This window comes from Rattus norvegicus, chromosome 2 (genome assembly GCF_036323735.1).
Source record: "Rattus norvegicus strain BN/NHsdMcwi chromosome 2, GRCr8, whole genome shotgun sequence".
Classification (NCBI taxonomy): domain Eukaryota; kingdom Metazoa; phylum Chordata; class Mammalia; order Rodentia; family Muridae; genus Rattus; species Rattus norvegicus.
Window position 1 is genome coordinate 45,791,307 of NC_086020.1, and position 20,376 is coordinate 45,811,682.

At 43.4% G+C, this 20,376-nt stretch overlaps 1 protein-coding gene across 5 annotated transcripts in view; it reads left to right on the forward strand.

The window, feature by feature from the left end:
* The first annotated feature begins 7,565 nt into the window (after positions 1-7,565).
* The window catches only part of Il6st (interleukin 6 cytokine family signal transducer), a 40,630-nt gene continuing 27,819 nt past the window's right edge, over positions 7,566-20,376 (forward strand). The window contains exons 1-3 of one of the 5 annotated variants that reach the window (XM_006231928.5): positions 7,566-8,222; positions 15,945-16,031; positions 18,926-19,005. In XM_006231928.5, coding sequence (XP_006231990.1) covers positions 16,000-16,031; positions 18,926-19,005 — 112 coding nt within the window. In that variant the 5' untranslated portion in view covers positions 7,566-8,222; positions 15,945-15,999. Of the gene's footprint in view, positions 8,223-8,965; positions 9,343-9,468; positions 11,827-15,944; positions 16,032-18,925; positions 19,006-20,376 lie in introns of those variants that run through there. The other 4 variants (XM_063281320.1, XM_008760736.4, XM_039101766.2 and 1 more) reach the window with 4 other exon arrangements.

Below are 20,376 nucleotides of genomic sequence, written 5' to 3' on the forward strand. Positions count from 1 at the left end.
TTCAAGAGGCTGAGGTAGGAGAGTCAGTGGCCTGGGCTCATAGAGAGAGACCTTGTCTCAAATGAACAAACAAACAAAAATATGTTAATTCTCCTATCTTATCCTAAATCATAAGCAAATCCCCTTTAACCTGAATACTTGCTCTAATCTTTACCTTTTGTGCTTATTCAGCCAAAGATTTCACATTTAATTTATACAATTGTTCTTTCTTCTCCACACCTTACATTCAAGGAAGGACTCCCAAATGCTTACGGGAACTGGAGAGGGAAAGTACAATGAAAGGGGAAGGTTTGGGAGTCAGGGCCACAGAAAGGATGCTGAGCCCTTGTTTGGAAGGGAATCTTAACTGTGTGGATGGTGCCAGGCAAGCAGCTCTGTGTGAGGACTGGCGATCTGTGCACAGATGTCTTCTTGGCTAAGAATGAAAGATGTGGCCACTCTGAGACAACTGTTCCCATCTCTGAGTCACCCACAAAGACTCAGTGTTTGTGATGGAAAAGCTTTGGTACCCTGGCTCTGACATCGGCCATCTCTGTGACCTTCATCTGACACTTCACAGTCCGTCATCCAAGGAAGGCAAGACAGGAACTCAAAGCAGGAGCCATGGCAGACCACTGCTTACTGGCTTGTTTCCCAGGGCTTGCTCAGCCTGATTTCCTATGCACCCCAGAGCCACCTGCCCAGGTGTGGCACTGCCACAGTGAGCTGGGCCTACCCACATCAATCACTCACTAACAAAGTGCTTCACAGGCCAAACTTAGGAAGGCATCTTCTCAATTGCGGTTTTCTCTTCTCGGAAAGTTTTGTACCTTGTGTCAAGTTATCAAAAGGCAAAACAAAACAAAAATAGGGCACTTGGCCTCCCAAATCTTGAATGGCATCTGCAATGGGGAGAATAATACTAATGTTCCATAGAGGAGAACAGTTTAAGCTATCCTCTTACCTCGTCACTGAAGAAGAATACCCTGTGATAGTCTTGATTGAAGTATGGTGGGTACAATTTCTTATCCTGAGCCATGAGTAAGCAATGCTTTTCAAGCCACGGCCTCACAGACAGTACAATTTAGCAATACAAGAAAGGAACAAAAATCCAGCAATTACTCTTTAACCTTGGCCAGGGAGAGTTTCAGCTGTTTAGGGACCAGAAATTCTGCAGCCAGGCCTGCTGTCTCAGGTCTGAGATTCCAGTATTCAGGAGGCTGTGACAGGAGAACTGTGATTTCAAAATAAACACCAGTTGCACTGCAGTTGTGTGTGTGTGTGTGTGTGTGTGTGTGTGTGTGTGTGAGAGAGAGAGAGAGAGAGAGAGAGAGAGAGAGAGAGAGAGATCTGTCATTCATGTTTTCATTGCTACTTTAAGACCTTAAACCACAAATTGCAGCTAAGTTATGGGTCTACCAGTCAAATGGTAAATCTTCACAAGCAAGCTTTGAAGTAAAAGTGATGACAATAGTATTTCTTAAAACTATGGGAAATGATTTTCACACAGATGACAGTCTTTAGATCTCACAATCTCTTGGTGGAAGAGACTGTATTCCCATTTTATAGACTAAGAAATCAAGCTTCCGTGTCTCTGGTGACAGAAGCTCCTGGTCTTCTGCCTCTGCATCTAGACATTCCTCCCAGATCCGTCATCAGAAACAACACAGGTTACAACTTCTGTAGGATGCAGGACACTTTGTGCCTGGCTCACTCTATCTGAGGGTTGCTTCTACCAAGGCCCGAGAGAGTGAAAAACAGAGCCAGCTCCCTCTCTCCCTTTAACCAGAACCTTCCCCTCTGCTTGTAACGTGGTTACCGTGAGCCTTGGCAATACACATCAAGCTGGCTGAAGTCAGAAAATGCAGCCCATCATTCTCTAGATTGGATTTGTCCCGCCCCTCCCTCTCTTTTAAAACATCTTTTTTTTTTTTTTACAAAGGCTGTCATATAATTTCCTCCAGAGCAGTTTTAATGAAATGGCCTGCTTCCTTACATAAGAAAGGCTCGTGAAAAATACTGGAGTCCACTAGTTATATCAGAGAAGATAAATATTTTAGTTGGCACACTTTCAACTATTAATTCCCAAGTTCAACCCGGCTATTTTGCTCAGACTGTGAACACACGAGTTTGGGTTCACAAACTTAGGTTCTAAAACATTCTGGGAAAAGCCTAAAGACATTGGCCTTCTTACCCAGGCAAAGTCCAACGCAAATGAAAACCATATTTCACAGAGGCGTCCCTGTGCTTCTTAACAGAGCAAAGCCAGGGAGTGTCGGTGGGTTTTCTGGTTCACGAAATGCTAGCTCTTCCTCCACCCACCATCTTTAGAATCCCACTGACGATTTCTCCCCACCTTTGAGTTTCTCTACCCAAGATAGAAAGTATTTCAAGCTATGAGGAATTGCAAATGGGAGTCTAGTGTTTTTTGTTATTAGGGAATGGTGGTGACAGGCAAAGCGGCCGCAATGTGGAGATGATATTTGAACCAGCCCCTCTCCAATGAAGCCTCAGAAGCCATGCGGAGAAGAGACTCAAGGCTTGACTATGGCAGAGGCGAGAATAATGGGGAGCAACTGGGCAGCTCTTCCTTCCAGGGCTTCAACTCTGGCCAACCTGAAGATGACATAGCTGCTGGCTATGCTTCTACTGATGTTTGCACAGGCTCTATCAGGAGATTTCATTGAGCTAATAAAAATGCCATGAGTATAGTCAGTGAAATGAGTTCAGAAACAACATGGGGGATTACTTAGACCATAGGGCAACAATCAAAACAAAGTAAGTGCATATAAAACAAAGACAAAAACAAAAAAACACTGTTGGAAAATACCTAAAAGAAACACATCAATGTGGTAACACTCAGAAGTTCTAAGAGCACAGGGGACACTCACCCTATGTCCATGATTTGTGTATGCACACGTCATCTAATGAGACTCTGGGCGATGTTTTCTAGAGCTTCGAGGAAAGGCAAGAGTTCACACTTCTGTTGGAATGGTGGGGCTTGAAACTGCTGCAGTCATTTTGTTACCACAGAGTAAAATCACGAAAATGACTCAGGCAACCACAGAGTAGAAACCGAGGCTCCAGCCATATTGTCAAGGCTGAATGGACAGAGGGAGAGAAGTCTGGTCCTTTTTTGTCAGTGTGGATCAAAGCTTACCTGACGCCTGTGGACTTCTCGGGAATGTTAAGGAGCCCTTGCTGATGCATAACTCTCTATGAAGATGAATTCTAAATTGTAAAGCTAGATGTGTAGTCTGTAATTTGTGAATAATACTTCCACAGTGTTTGAGAGGACAAGAGTTCAAATCCCAGTGTCTGTAGAAACTGTCTTCTCCTCTGACAGCCTTTTCCTGTCTCTGAGGAGGTTATTTCATTATCAGAAGAGTTAACTTCCAACACAGCACAAAAGTGACATTGTTATTGCCATCCTGATGTCCTTTTAAAATTCTATTTTACTCCTTATGATTGCCTGTGTGTCCATGTTGTGTGTGTGGGGGGGGGGGTGTGCATGCCCTTATACACTCACACAGAAGCCGGAGGCATCCTAGTCTACCACCTTCTACTTTATTCCTTTGAGACAAGCTCTCACTCACTGAACCTGGAGCAAGGCTGGCCACCAGCCAGTCCTAGCAGTCCTTTCTGCCGCCCATAGCACTGGAGTCCCAGGTGAGTAGACAGGATATGCCCAGCTCTTTACCCGAGTGCTGGATCTCCACGCTTACACAACAAGCTGCACCGAGCCATCTGAGTCTGGATGTTTGATACCTCAGGACACAGAACATCTTTATTGTTAACCAGTTGGTTGATATTTTGATTCGTAGCCTTCAGTACTTGGACTACTTCACACTTCATATAAATTAGGTAGTGAAAACTGGCAGAAGTGTGTATAGGCCTATTTAATAAATCAAAGCCAAGATGTATTCATCAAATTTTAAAGTGAAACTCAAGTTAGTAACCCCAACCAACACCAGACATTTTAACCCAATCCAAAGACAAAGTTACTTAACACATGGTGAGAAATGACAGGGGGAAAATATTAAGTCTTTTTTTTTTCCTGATGAAGCCATTGCTTTGGTAAGAGCAGAAAAGTCTGTGTGTGCTCAGTAAGAACAATGCCTTGGTCATGTGCTTGATCAAAAGCAGGGGCAGCAGCAAGACAGACATCAGCAAGACCACGTTCATTTTCCAGTCTCTGCTCTCTCCACACAGTCCACTGAGCCAGTTGGACTTTGGACATCACATCTCCGCACTCTCAGAAGCCATGGGCACTTTCCCGGTACAGTCTTACGATCAAATTCAAGAAGGGAACTGGATCTAATTCTAGCGTAGAGACTTTTGTGGCTGTCTCTAATCCACCCAGGGGAGGGTGCGCTTAGAATGAGGCAGAGAAAGCCGAGTTGAGATCCTGGAGTATTCAAGCACAAGCGCTCCCAAATACTCCTTTTACTTTCTTTGCTGCAGTGGGACATCGATATGGTCATTATTTGCTTATTTATATATTGTGTGTATGTTATACACTTTCACTCCCTTGAGGGAAATATACGTTTTCTTTAGACCTATATCAGTGCTGGCACATAATTGATGGTAAGTGTAGACTGAGGAAATAAACAGAACAAATTGAAGTAATTAGCACCTCCCTAATTCCTGGAATTCACGTCCCCCAAATAGCCTACTGCTTGATGTAATGTCACTCTCCAGATGCATATCTTAAGGAAGGTTTGATTGGATGTGAAGTAATATTCCTTATGAACAGTTTTTTGGGAGACACAAGGGTGAAGAGGAAATGGATACCTATCCACAGTAGCTGAATCCTAAATGAAAAAAAAAAAAAAAGGTCAAGGATGCTCACAAATGGTAGTCCCGATCTTTCCCAAGAATAATGTCATACATTTCCATACTAAGAATAAACATTGGGTACAGTCCAAGGAAAGGGGAAATTGTTAGGAACCAGCTTGACCAGGCAAATATGGCCGAAGACCAAGGGAACTGAAGATCCCAGTGAGAGTGTTGTTAAAATCATCCTGAGGACAAACTGCAGCTTCCGTGGGAGTGAGCACCTAAGCTTACAGATGGAGGCGGCTACAGGTACTGACAATGAAAACAGCCCCAAATATAGGAGATGGAGTGATCTCTTTAGATGGCTGGGCTGAAGGCGTGGCTTTACCTGGGGCTGCTTGCATATAAAAGGAAGCTAATGATCCTGTGGAAAGGGGTGAGGAATGGTGAGCTCTGAGCAGTCACTGAATCATCCACAAGGATGCCGAACTCATTAGATGACCTTAGGGTGCGAGACTGACACAGAGTTTCAGAAACCTTACAGGACACAGACAGGAATTGTGCCTATATCCTGGTCAGGGTCAGAGTGAGGCAGACAGAAGCAGGTCAAGTTTGTGTTCAACATTTGTCACCTTCGTCCTATAGCATGTGTCATCAGCTTTGCTCACCTGTTCCACGCACGGAAGGAAGGTGGGGCATGTGACACTCCACTGCCATTTTCTTATCTTTTCTTCCACAAACCGGTACTTATTATCAACTGTATTTAGAACCAACAAGATGTTACCACTGGAAAAAAGTGTACATTGCAACGATCAATGGGGATTTCTAGTGATAAATCCTTAACCAGAAAGTGGTTATTTCCAGGCTAACAGTCTACAGAGGGGTCTGGAAAATCAAGCAACTTCCACAGAGTGGGTGCTTCCTTCCTAATGTTTTGTCGTTCTGGAAGTTCTTCGTCCAACATTGATTTTTCTTTCCTGTTTAGGATTGTTTGTCAAAGTTGTTCTTTCCATGTTTGTGTGTGCCTTTGTGAGTTTGTGTGCATCATGTATGTGCAGGTGTCCTCAGAGGTCAGAAGAGGATTGATAGATTCCCTGGAACTGAAGTTATGTTGGCTGTGAGCCACCTGATATGGGTGCTGGGAATTGAATCTGGGTCCTCCCCGAGACCATCAAGTGTTTTAACTGCTGAGCCATCTCTCCAGTCCCTTTGCTTAGGATTTTAATCACTCTCACAAAATGTGAGTTGCTTAGTGCCAAGGCCTATGCTTAGCCAATACAGACAAATAAATTGATAAGTCATGTATGTGAGACAGGCAGCGTAGACCTTTGAATTCCCCACACATGGGCCAAGGCAGGTAAACATATTATAAGACATTGTCCTCCTTCTACACACAACCACCTCAGATAAACAGAGGTTTAAATAAATGCTGTAATGCAGAAAGGTCTGAGGAGCAAAGGCAATAGGAGACATTTAAGAGTACCTGATATTTAATGACTCCATACAATGTGTCAAGCTCTGTGTTTTAAATAATTTCGTTCTTGTAACTTAGTAGGTCAGAACCTTTCTCATTTTGCAGATGGAGAAGCTTGAGACTTTTCCAAGGTCACAGCAGTGGGAAGTCCCAGCACCAGGATTTGCATTTAAACAGTTTGGAGGCAGTCATTCCAGAGACCCTTTATGCTTTTCCAAAGAGCACCTTTGTAAGATCTTCAATTGAACAAAGGCCCTTACTAGTCTTTTCACTCAGGCCTATCTTGTCACACCCTGAAGGTTAGCAAGCTACTGTGGCTGGAGCCGAACACATCTTTAGCTGAAGCACTTCAAGTGTGTCTGAGACTTTTAAGTAGGTCCTTTGCAGTATCTTTTCAACTATCTGACCAACTGCTAAGGGGTCATAATTTAGAGCTGGGGGTTTAGAGATGCAACAGAGGAAAGAGGCAGGGAGGAAAGGGGGTTAGGAAGCTAGACTGCAGTTTGATCCATTTCCTCCCATCTGAATCGTCAACATAACAAATAACTTTATCTGGAATTCTTTTTTTTTTTTTTTTGGTTCTTTCTTTTTGGAGCTGGGGACCGAACCCAGGGCCTTGCGCTTCCTAGGCAAGCGCTCTGCCACTGAGCCAAATCCCCAACCCCACAAATAACTTTAAAATTACTAATTTACGGGTTTTTTTTTGCTCCACAATTCATTGTGGTAGACTATCATTCTTCCAAAAGTCCCTAGCCTTCTGTTTTTTGAGTCATTTCTTCACTCTTAGTCTCTTAAAAAGTTTTTGAGAATGTTATACAGTAACTTTTACAACTTTTTTTTGCTGTCCCCCAACTCCTCCCACACACCCCTCCATCCATCCAGCTTCCTGTCCTTTCTCCCCTTTAGAGCAAATCAAAACAAAAGGTAGATGTTGAGAATGAGAAAATCAATTTTCTTCAATGGAGCTACACTGATTATATCAAATCACACTCCAGGGCGAGCTCCGTGCTCAGTAAAAATTAACCAATGCAAATTGGAGTGATTCTTTACAGATACACATCCCTTATCTTTTAAGCTTTTCATCTTACTTGAGGGAGGGGGTGAGAGTGTACACACCACACACACACACACATGCACGCACGCACGCACATTGTAGCCTTAAGGTCGTTTTCCAATCAAGAGAAGGGTAGTGATTACAATGAAATAGGTTTTTCCTTGGTATTTCTAATCACAGATCAGGAGGAACAAACCGCAAAAAGACACGTTTCTTGGCAGGTCACCAGCTTACCGATCAACCAATCACACCAAACTCACGAACAACAAAAAATTGCACAGTGGAAAGGTTCGTTTACTTAAGCCTAGAACTGAAGCGGTCACTATGGGCGAGTACAGTCAGGGCCACTAAGCCCGGCCCTGTCCCCAGGGAGCTCCCTTGCCTCCAGAGTCCCAAGGGCCTCCTGGCGGTCTCCGGAGGCTCACAGGCCCTCGGGGAAGACAGCCCAGGGAGGCTGCCGAAGGCCAGGGAGAGGGATCGAGGGAGGCATCTGGGTTGCTGTCAGCGACCCATTACCCTGGGGAAAATGGAACCTTCCGTTCCGGCCACCCACCCAGGAGCGGCGGGGAAGCCTTCGATCTAGTCTAGGAGAGGCGACCAGGCTCAATCTCCGGAATCCCGGACGCCGGGAACCGCGTTACGGGAATCGCAGAGGCCTGCAGTCCCGCCCCTTCGTCTCCGGCGACCCTGAGCCAATGGCCGCGCGCTCCGAGACTGATCAGAGCCAATGAGCTCCCGGTCTCCCGCTCAGTGGGCGGGGCCATGGGGTGGAGCTAGGAGAGCCCAGGTCAGCGGCGGACGGAGGGTGGCGTGTGCGGTCAGGAGGCCAGAGCTTCGAGCGATCCAGGCTGCGGCTCCGCTGAGGGGCCGGCTGTGTGAGCCAGGGATCCGCGGGGCTGAGGGACGCTCAGGAGCGGCGAGGCTCGCGGCCCGAAGGTGAGAACAGGGCCCCGGCGCGGGAGGGTGCGGGCTGCCTGGCGCGGCTGCCACCTGGCACCCTGGGCCCAGCGAGGCCGGGTTGGACCGGCGCCGAGCGCACGCCCGGAGCTGGTCTGGCTGGCCTGGGAATCCCCGCATTCCTTCCCTCCCCTCTCCCGGCTCCGACTTCCCTGACGTTGTCACTCGCCCTCCCGAACGCGTTCCTGACGCTCAGTTCCGGAGCCCCCGCCCCAAAGTCCTTCGGGATCGCGCGTCCTGGGTGACCGCGTCCCGCGTTCTTTCAGTTCCCGTGCCATGTCCACTGAACCAACTCTAGACATGGCCCCAGAAAGTGTGGTCTTCGGTGTCCCCTGAAATGCCACCATCCCCTGCTCTTGATATTTCTTAATCCAGAGCGAACTTTTTACCCAGACATCGTAACGTTTCGGCGTTGATGAAAGTTCAGTATTTATAATAAATATTAACGTTCTTTGGTCCGTACCCTTCCTCATAAATCCCGCGTGCCTTTACATCTGGAGAGCAAGCCTATCTGCCTTTAAATTCTCACCTCTCCTAAGCGTAAACGTGACCCCCTCAGCTATCAGGGGGCTCTCCTTCTTGGATGAACAACATTTTAATTCAGAACTCCAAACAAAAATAACATCAAAGGCTTGGCCCACTTCTGTTTTTGTCATTTTCCATTAAAAGGAAACTCATTTGGGCTTAATTTGTATAGTTACTGGACATCCCAGCAGCTGTACTGCTTCAAAGTAGTCAGTTAATGCGGGAATGTCAGGGTGAATCTTCTGAAAGATTAGCTGTTTGGTCTGGTCAGTGCTGTAAACAAAACTGTTTTAGACCGCGTGTGACTGCCAGCTTCCAGTTGGAACGACTCTTAATTTGAAATTACTGACTCATTATCAGGGGATGATCGCCATCGTCTTAATTTTCCAAGTTTGTGTTTATATTTATCATCGAGGATTATTTTTGAACTATAATCTGGAATCCTGAGTAGGACTAATCTGATAGTCGGTTACATTCTGTTTTCCATAGGTTTCTCTTGGGGGCGGGGGAATTGTGTCCATTTGCTTCTACTCACAAGTGAAAGAGAAAAACAAAATACAAGGGGGAATGTCGGGTAAGATAAACTTTATAGTAGAAATTTTGGATTGTTGGCATAGGTGGTTTAGGATATTACAAATACTGCTACCAGCTAATTTAATGCAGCATTCTTATGTAACTGGACATTCTGTCCTGTTTTATTTATGACTTTCTGTTTTCGTTTTAAAAATATTTTTTTTCCTAGGAGAATGTGGCATTTCAGTTCAGTGCTAGGATGAACACTGATTATTACATACCTATGAAGTGGGTGTTATAATTCTACCTCTTAGGAAAGGAAACAGGCCCAAAAGCATAGGACTCCAATCCTGTGCTGACAAACTGATGTATCGATGGATTTCTTATAGAAAATCCATTACTGTAAGTTGGTCTGGGGCGTTGAATGTTGCTCACAACCCTGTAGTAGTAGCAGGAAGGGGTTTTCCCAAGATGTGATCACAGCCCACATTTTGGTGCACATCACCTGGCCCTGGTACATTTGCAGTTTGTCTGCTAAGGAAGCAGTAAGTTCTTAAAGCTTTCTCCTTGTTTTTGATTGCAAAGGTGGCTTGATCACAGGTGAGGTTTCGGTTGATATTATTCACCCTGCTCTGGAATTCATAAAAGATACCTGAGATAACATCTAGGTTTTTCAAAGTTTACAAAATTGGGTTAACAAACTATTGTGTGAAAAAAAAACTACTCGGATACAGAGTAGTTTCAATTAAATAGTGAGGGATAGAGAAAGTGCCGTGGGCGTTTAAGGATTGGAATTGAAATAAGCAGTGGGGTTCCCAGAGGTCAGCCCTGAAGCCTGGATAAGGTTTGGAGAGAGGGAAAACTAAAGGGTCTCACCCTGAATGTAGAACAGAGGCTAGAAGGGACCATGGAACAGAGTAAAACCGCCATGCGCTGTCACCACAGTATAGTCATCTTACTAACGACTACTAAGGCAGCGTTGTTTGTCAGTCGCCGTGTGGATATTTGGCTAATGTTCTTGTGCTCTCCATAGCCTTATTGAGATAGGTCTTATTAGCTTTTATACAGAGGCAAACAGAAGTTATTATCAGATGCTGTCTTTACATAGATTTCCTGAGCTCAGTCTGAACCCTCAACTGTAATGCATGGCTTTTTCATACTGTCTATATGAGCGGCAGAGTAAATCCGTTATACCAGGACTTTTAAAACTCATGTTTAAGCTGAGGATGTAGCCAGTAGTAGAGTGCTTGGCTAGCATGTGCCAGGCCCTGGGTTCAACCTTCATCACTGCATACATGCACATATTCTGTCAGTAGCACTTAACTTATGTAATACATGCGCAAACTAATTGTTCTTTTAGTTGTTCCCTAAATTCGTCAAGATTCTCAGCACGTGAAGTTGTGTAATTGCTGGACTAGTTTTGAATCCTTTTAGGGAACTCGGAAAGTGCAGTGGGAACACAGATGTTTGTGAATGTAGGGGACATTCCACCGAAGAGATGTCAATTTGGGTTATAAACAATGGAGCCAGGCCAATGCAGTCAGCAGGGCACTGGCACTGTGGAAGCAAACAAGAGGGCATGCACAAGTGCACACTCCAAAGGTGTGCTAGAGGAAGCCTGCAGGTCTGTGGTAACTTGAGTTTACCATCCAGGTGTGGCTGCTGTGGAAATGATGAAAGTTAAGAGGAAGTGCAAAATGAGAAGCATAAACATTTGCTCTGCAGCTGGACAACTGAAAGAATAATTTCAGCATAATTGGAATAAAACGCCAGGCTGCTTATAATTCCCTCCCAGATTATAGCATGATCATTTGAGAGAAAGACATCTAAGGAAAGAGTTTTATTTGTGTGGTGAGCTGGGGGGGTTGAACGTTGTGAAAGGACCTTTCTAAATTGTAAGCAAGCGCTCTATACCCCGGTCTCCTCTATTAATAATATTTTAAAATAAAACTGAATATCGGAGAGCAGTCGGACAGTGCAGGTGGATGAAATCACTTCTTAGGTCCTCTGATAGTTGAAATAGTTGGCATTATTATTCACCCTTTTAAAACCTTTTGAGGAAGAGTGATGGCTTTTAAACAGCGCTCCTGAACGTTACTCTGAGAAGAAGGGAGCTGGGAGTGCATCACTGTGCTGTGAAGTGGTCCAGGAGGAGGTTGTGGTAGAGGAGGGAGGAGCTGGCAGCTATTGTTAAGTGCTGTGATCTGGTCCAGTCCTTAGTGAGAGGTGAGGAGTCTGGATAAGATTTGTAACGGAAAAGTCAAGTTGTTAGGGAAGGTAAGAGAAGAACAGACTTTACTGACTGCAGCAACTGATAATGATGAGTTATTTATACATGTGTGAGGGGAAGAAAATTGCTGTGATTTTTAAACAATTCTGATAACAGTGTTGATACGGTGTGCCTGTATGTGTACTTGAGTGTCTATGTAGGTATTTCATGAGAAGATTTGTTAAATTGATTTGTGTCGGAGGCAGACTAAGATGATACACAACTGGAATTGAAGATTTGAGCCAGGATTCTTGACATTTGGTTCATGTCTTCACTGTAAGTATTTTAAAAGAAAAGTTGATCCCGAGGACTTCATCTTTGGGGACATTCATGGGTAGGAGATAAAACCTTTGGAGAATACAGAAAAGTAGATGAAGGAGAGAAGCACCTACATTGTATATGCCAGAGGGTCTCAGACTTGGGAAAGTAGTGGTGTTGGTGGAAAGCTTCAGAACCACTCAGGGTGGTGTCATGGAGCTACCAGGACTCGCGCTGTGTCTCCTAGCATATGGTGAGACTTTAGACAGATGCTTTAAAGCCTCCTGTACTCAGTCCAGAGCAGGAACTTCGATTCCTTTTGGTAAAACAAATGAGTTGAATGTCCTGCCTCCAGATTTTCAGATTCTCTTTAGTAGTCACGTTCACCCTTTGTTTTAAGGAAGAGTAGATTAGTCACTTCTTGTGAATAGTGGCTTGCATACTGGCATCTTCTGCACAATCCTTTCTTGTTCGGATGTTCTGCCTTACGTACATCCCCGGTGACTGTAACCCCTAGTGCTAGTTGGTGACTGTAACCCCTAGTGCTAGTTGGTGACTGTAACCCCTAGTGCTAGTTGAGCTCAGGCAGGCTGTATGTCAGATGGCACAGTGGTGGTTGGTACGGTCTTCAACCTTACGTGCACTGCTTTCTCGCTATGGAAACACTTACTCTGTCCTACAGCTGAGTGCTCCTGAGCCCTGACTTGGAAACTCTCTGTCCCCAAGGCACTCTGCATGTGTTTTTCCTGTTAGCTTTGAGCTCCGAGTAAGCAAGGACTGTTGGCATCAACTGCACTTGCAACATTGTATTCCTTAATTGATGGTGAGAATGTGGGCCTTCATCAGAGTGCTCATAGAACTCTCATTTGACTAAAATAGGCAAGGTAATTTGTAAAAGACATATGTCCTCAAAGGTCATAAATGTTTTGTGTTTTCCAGTATGTACATGATCCGACTTTCGCACTTACTTCTTTATTAACTCTGAAATATGTTTGTATAAAAATATCTTTTTACCTTTTTGCTCATAGGACCAGTTGTCCCAAAGTATGTCTTTGAATAATGATATACTTTTTCATCAGATTTTGTTTTGTATGTTCTCCCCATGTTGCCAAAGCTAGCTGCCAAGTCTTAAGCAACTGATTTTCCTTTCTGAGCCACCAACTAAGACTTGCAGGTGTGTGCGTGACTAGTGTATAAATTCTTTATTATTTACCTGGTTTATATTTATTTGTTTGTTTGTTCTGTGGTACCAGGGATGAAAACAGTTATACACATGAGGGCAGCTGTATCCACTGAGTTTATTTTAGTTCATGTTGTTGATGTGTGTATTCTTCTGTCCCCATAAATGTTTTACTTATCTTTACAGTATGTCTGAATGCTGGCACACTAAGTCCTTTTTGTTGTTGAAAATTGACTCTTAGTCTCTAATTTTTAATGGGTACAGTTCAGTAATAAACTACTTTGCTCTTTGGGTTAAAGTTGTGTTGCATTTCTATATTGTGAAATTCTTGTATAGTTATAACTGGATTTATCCTACTCTACTGTTGCTTTTGGTGCTATTACGAGCAATATTTATTTTGTTACATTTCTTAGTTGGTTATTACTGATGTGCTCTGGAGTGCTAGTTTTTAAATAATCATTTGTTTAAATATTATATTAAGTGTCTAGGAGTCCTGATAGTTTAACATGGTTTTTGTCGTTGTAGAAGCTACATATTTCAAAATTGCTAACAATGGAACAGGCAAACTACAGCACACCTCTTGTTTTTTAAAGTAAAGTGTGTTCAAAACTGTCAAAACGAATAATAATGAAACAAGTTAATTAAAAATGAGACTATTCAAATGTCATGCCATCCAGGAAGCCCTGTAGCTAAGCATGATACCTACCACAGGGCCCAGCCATTTGATCCTTAGAATCCACTTCTCAGAATTATAGCATATGTCCACGCAGACTTTGCCTAAGTAATTTGCAGTATTATATGTTATGTATACATATGAATATCGTCTCTTTATCTCATGAGCATCTCATATGCTAAGTATGGATCTGAATTCTAGAGACAGGTCAAGAGCACAGATAGAAAACTGCCTCCTTTGCTTACAGTCTGTTAGGGTAATACACACCATGTGCTCATTTCTTAGGGCTAATGTAACAAAGTACCATAAATTAGGTGGTTTAAAATTACAGAAATGATCCTGTGTGTTGGTGGTGCATGACTTTGTACTAGCAGGGGCAGGGGCAGGGGCAGGGGCAGGGGCAGGGGCAGGGGCAGGGGCAATCTACTGCCTGTCATGAAAAAGATAGGAAGGATGGATGGAAGGAAGGAAGGAAAGACAGACAGACAGACAGACAGACAGATTTACAGAAATGCTATTTTCTCCAGAAGCCAGAAGTCCTTCTGGTAAGAATCCTTTGGCACTTCCTAGCCTCTAACAGTAACCATGTGTTGACTTGTGTGTGTGTGTGTGTGTGTGTGTGTAACTGCAATCACTCCAGTCTCTGCCTTCTGTCAGATGCCGTTTTTCTGCGTCTCTCTTATAAAAGTTATATTGTTCTCCTCCCCTACTCCACTAGGGCATCTTTGCTAATGACAGCAGCAATGGTCCTGTCTCCAAAGAGGGTCATGTTTTGAAGTCATAGGACTTGAGTGAATCTTTTGCAGGGGACACAGCTCAACTTTGAGCAAACTGAGCAAACTAAGGAAATTATATGGATTTTAGAATTCGGGTTGGCAGACAGTGGCCTGCAGACCAAATCTGGCTTGCAGTCTGGTTTTGTAAAGAAAGTCTAAACATTTATCTGGTCCATTGCATAAACTATCTGCCAATCTTCTATAGATGTCTCGATGTTATAAAGGAGAAAACAAAAACAGGAGGGTGGTTGAGTAGTAGAGGCAGTTTAGAGGGCCATGAAAGGCCTGTGGGAAGAAGCCAGAGCACGGGCTGCACAGATTTAGCCCATGCAGTGCTTAGAGAGTTCAAGTCTCAGTATTCTGTGAAGAAAGCAACTGACAACACTCATCACGTGTGGGCTTTGGGACGTAAGAGACGTACACTTACGTGCACATACAATTATTAAGTTGTAGGTGTAGAGTTTTGCGAGACTATCCACCAACATTTTCACAAACTATTTTTCTTGGTGATATAGAGACTTTACATGCCACCCCTCCTTGTTTATCATTTGAAATTTTAAAAAGGTTAAAAATTTAATTCCTTGTTACTGGTTTATATCAAAGACGCAACATGTAGAAAGCAGCAATACAGGATTCAATACTTTGCCTAAATTTTAAGTCATTTCAAAAAAATGGCTGTCACTGCTCATGCTAGAATTTAACCTAGTATTGCATAAGGTTGAGCAGTTGAGAAGTGAGCAATTTTAGCTCAGTGTCAGGGAGTCAACCTCCTGCTAAGGACCTGTTAGTTCAACAAAATGCCCTGCAACATTCCATAGACATCTAGAGGGTTGAATTAGGAGTAGGTGATCTTAATGTTTGCAAGTATGTACTAAACCAGTGGTTCTCAACCTTCCTAATGTTTTAACATAGTTCCTCATGTAGCGACCCCCGACCATAGAATTATTTTCATGTTACTTCATAACTGTAACTTGGCCTCTGGTATGATGTAATGTAAATATCTGTGTTTTCTGATAGTCTTAGGTGACCTCTGTGAAAGGGTCATCAAAACCCTAAAGCAGTCATAACCCACAGGTTGAGAGCCACTGTATTAAACATAACTCTAGGCACTAAATGGTCCCAAAGGCTTGAGGCAGAAAGATTACTTGAATTTAGTAGTTAATGACCAGCCAGAACAACAGAGCAAAACCTTGTGTCAAGGGAGGGGTGGGGGAGATATAGTACCAACCATTCCGCTGGGTTATCATACTCTCTCCCAAGTGCTTGGGATCACTTTGTTCTGAAGTTCCTATCTAACCTGTGCTGCTTGGTGCTGACCTGCAAATGTAAGACCAGTGAAGGATTTCAAGAGCACATGTCCAGGTGAATCTAGGAGTTGGGAAGGACTAGGGGCGAGTATGACCAAAATACATTGTATACATGTATGAAGTTCTAAAGACTACAGTAGACACATGTGCAGCACTGTTATCAAAGTCAGCTTCTGAACAAGGCTCTTCTGTCTTCACAGGATGGGCCGATGGAAGAAACATGACATCTAGAGGCAGCAGACTTGTTTCAGATTCATGCCTTATCAGTTCTTAGGTTTGTGTATTGGGTAAGTCATTTGTCTTCTCTGAATTTTTGTTCTTTTTGTAAAAGTCCACGAAATAATGTCTGCCCTACTGATGTCTCCCAAGGGTACTGGGGGTCATGACTCACGTGAGAGCAGCCTGACATAAAGCAGTGTGAGCATGAGCGGGAAGGAGGGAAGGAGGGAAGGAGGGGAGGAGGGGAGGAGGGAAGGAAGGGCGGACAACTGTTAAGTAGGGAGGTAATATCTGAGATGCGCTCACTGTCGCACATTCCATAAACCACCCTGGTCCCTCCCCAGCTCCCCAGTGAACAAGATTTTGTTTGATTTCTGAGAGAAGGTTCTGCAATTACCTTTGATAGTCAGTCACCATCCCATAGCAACGGTTTATACTGACATCCTCCTTGGTGACTGCAATCCTTATTCATTCTTCATTCTGCCCTTGGGTTAAATTTTAAGAATGGAAATAAACATAAAGGTCCTAGTATAGGCAATAAAAATGTTTAAAGTGGCACAGTTATTAAGTTTTAATCAGGACATGGCCAAGCAGATTTTCCTGGAAATCCAACATGGTGAGATGGGTGCTATGAGAGATTTACACCCAAAGGAGGTACCCAGTGTGGAGAATCAGAATATCCTGGATCACAGTTGGGACAGCAAAGGAAGTTTGGGTTCCCATTGTCTGCTTGTCTTCCTTGGCAGCCAGGATTTCATTCAATGCATATATGATTTAAAAAGCATATTAGGGGCTGGAGAGGTGGCTCAGCAGTTAAGAACACTGACTGCTCTTCCAGAAGTCCTGAGTTCAAATCCCAGCAACCATGTGGTAGTTCACAGCCATCTGTGATGGGATCCGATGCCCTCTTCTGGTGTAGCTGAAGACAGCTACAGTGTACTACTCATATACATAAAATTAATAATTCTTTTTTTAAAAGTTATTAGTATATGCATATGATTTAAAAACCTATTAGTGAGGCATGGCGTTTAAAGTGTTTGAATTAACCATGTTTTGTATTGCTTAGTAGCTGGGTGAAAGCAAACCCAGTCTGTTATCATCCCTGGGCAGTTGTGGCACTTTTATGTGTCTTTTAAGCAACAGGGAGTGACTTACGAGTGATTAGTGGCTTTCTGCTTACCACTTGGTACAATAGCTGCTCCCCAACTGAGGACTGGCTTCACCTCCATAGTTTTTGTGACCCAAGCTCTGAAATATTAAATAGGAAGTTCTAGCAAAACAAAAAGTATTAATCAGGTACAATTAGGCTGTTTTTTTCCCCTCCACCTGAGAAAACTGGCAGACTGAAAGAACAGCAATGCAGCTACTGCACACACGTTTGTTCAAGCAAGCCATTCACAGTCTGTGTGATAAGCACTACTCGAGATTACTAGTGACCCACCTTTCAGCAGACTACTGTTGGCTCGCCATATCTGAGGAATTACCAATAGAGAAGAGCCACTCTGTAATTCACCCTTTCTTGAATCTTCAGTTACTAGTCATGTTTTAGCTTTTTAAAAGCTTCCTAGAAAGCCAAGTTCAAGGAAGTCACTATGTGCAGTATTTTTGCAATACATGCATATTCTGCAAGAGGCGTGGAATAAGAGGAACACTTAATACACCTTTAATTTGAATGTTTACTCTCAACAGAATCAAATGAAAAGTATAACAGAATCCTGCCCTTTTTAAAACTAAGTCACAGGTAAAGTCAGTTGTGTAGAATGTGACATAGAATACTCTAATGTCCGACACTCTGGTAGATCCTCCTTCCTCATAGCTCAGTGACGGTTTTTAAAATTAGGAAGTAATACTTTCTAGTCATTACAGTGAAGGCCTTTCCGTTTCCCCAGGGCACTGCTCAGTCACAAGCCCAGCTGCCCTAATCTGTATTGCGTGTGAAAGTTAACCGGGCCCTGTATGCTTGCGCATAGTTCTTGCTAATTCCGTATTGCGTGCGAGAGTTAACCGGGCCCTGAGTACTTGGACATTCTTCTTGCTAATTGCTGTGGTTAAGTTCCTCTGCTTGCTTCTTATCGCTTCTTGTCAGGTTAGCACCTGAGCTATTGGGCAGCCTACGGCATCCTTGAAACATTCCTCTGTGTGTACCCTTTGGAAGACATTAGCACATGTTTCTTTCAGTATATGCACGGTGTCTGTATGATGTTGTTTGCTTATAAGATTTAATGTATAAAGTAAAAATCTGTGGGCCATGATTTCTGTGTACTGCATGTCTTTGCAGGAATACAGAGCGCCTCACACTTAATGACATTTCAAGGATGTTGAAATACTGTTTCACTTAGGAGGGCTTGCTCATGGTTTTAAAAGATAGCCGGAATGGCCCCCTCCAGAGGAAAAGGCAGGCATGCTTCTGCACACTTTAAGGTGTGGGTTCCTCAGACTGATCTTTGTGTCCTGTAAGTTAATTTGCTGTCTGCAGGTATCACCGGACCTCACCGCAGGCTGTGGGTTGAGCTGGTGGTTAGCAAAAGAAGCTGTTGCCACTTTGTTGCTGCTGCTCAGAGTAGTGTCTTGTTTCTAACCAGGCCTCACAATATTTTGCTTGTATTCGTGAAACTGCTGCATATCAGACAGACTGAGCCATAGCAGCCAGCGAGAAGAATGTGTTAGTAGCACAGAGCTGCTCGTGTACAGCAGTCCTAGCACTACTGAAGGACCAGTCCTGGTTTCCCTTTCGTTGGTTGGTTGGTTTTTTATTTTGATGTAAAATCATACATACAAGTAACTGTGAGACGGAGGACTTTAGGTATTTGAGCACCATAACTTAAGTAAGCATAGGAAAATATTCCTTTTCTGTATTCATATAGGTATTTACCACCTTCCAGAAAATAGCTACAGAGTAGAAATAAGCCTGAGTTTTAACCTGTGTGGAAGAGAACGGGTTTTAACATTATGTCTGTTACAGGAGCATCCCTTGCAAGATGTCCGCACTAAGGATCTGGCTAATGCAAGCTTTGCTTATTTTCCTCACTACTGAGTCTATAGGTAAGGCTCATGAAATGTTCCAACTTTACAAATTAGACATTCATATTTGTATATAATTAGGTTTATGTTTAGTAATTATATAATTATGTATATATTTTTTTCTGGGGTCATTATTGAAAGAAGTATCTTCAGTACCAATATGCCTGATAATTCATTTTACATCATTTGAGTTTCATCAATACTAAATGCTAATTAGCTGTATTTCAATAATGTTAAGATTGGGGATATACAAAATGTTGTTTCTGATAAAGGAATGGGATAGAAATCTGTTAATTCCTAGTCCTTTTCTTCTCCTTGATTTTGGTTAAAAGTCATCCAGCAGTGTTATTGCTTACCAGAATGATGTGGTGGGGGCTGAGTAGTGACACGGACCTGATGGTGGCCTGAGACCTGATGATCTACATACAGTGTGGTGAATGAAGACATTAAAACTTGACATTTTGAGAAGTTAAAAAAAATTATGTCTATGGGGGTTTTCTTTTCTCTACATGTATTCGTACACCCACATGCATGCCTGCTGGCTGGGGAGGCCAGATGAGTATGTGGAATCCCCTGGGACTGGAGGTACAGATTGTGAGTTGCTGGGTAGATGCTGGGACTCGAACTCCAGTCCTCTGCAAGATCAGCAAGTGTTCTTAACCACTGAGCCATCTGTCCAGCCCTTGGAAAACTTGTAACAGTTTGACATAGCCATAACAACTGAGCATATGTCAACGGAGTCAGCAAAGGAAAGTACAGGTCCGTGGCAGGTTGGAAGAACACACCTGACCTCTGTCACAGTTTGAAAAGCACCCCTTTTGGTCAACTCTCTTCACACTGAGGAGTTCAGCTTCGCTTTGAACAGTTTGCAGTAGCAGAAGGTTTGATGTTAAACTGAAGCCCAAATAGGATGGGTAAGAACCTAGAAACTCACTAGCAAGCATTGGCCAGAAAGCACCCTTAAGCTGGAGCCTCAGGGACAGAGAGAGGGAGGGAGGGGGGAACAAGGAGAGGGAGGGAGAGGGAAGAGAGAGAGGGAGACAGACAGACAGACAGACAGACAGACAGAGACAGAGACAGAGACAGAGACAGAGACAGAGATAGACTACATTTGGCCCAGATAAGTGGACCGGAGACAGAGAAATGGGAGTAAGAAGGGGTAAGTTCGAGCAAAGCATACTGACCTGTATCTGTATTAGCACTTGGAAAACTGAGGCAGGAGGATTACAAGTTCAAGGTCAGTCTGGGTTGTACAACAAGACCTTATATCATTACTTTGAAAATACTTACCAGACCAACATTGTTTGGTACCAACACCAGACAATACAAACAAATGTGCAAGCTATATTTGTACATTTGTTCAACAAGACCTTATATCATTACTTTGAAAAT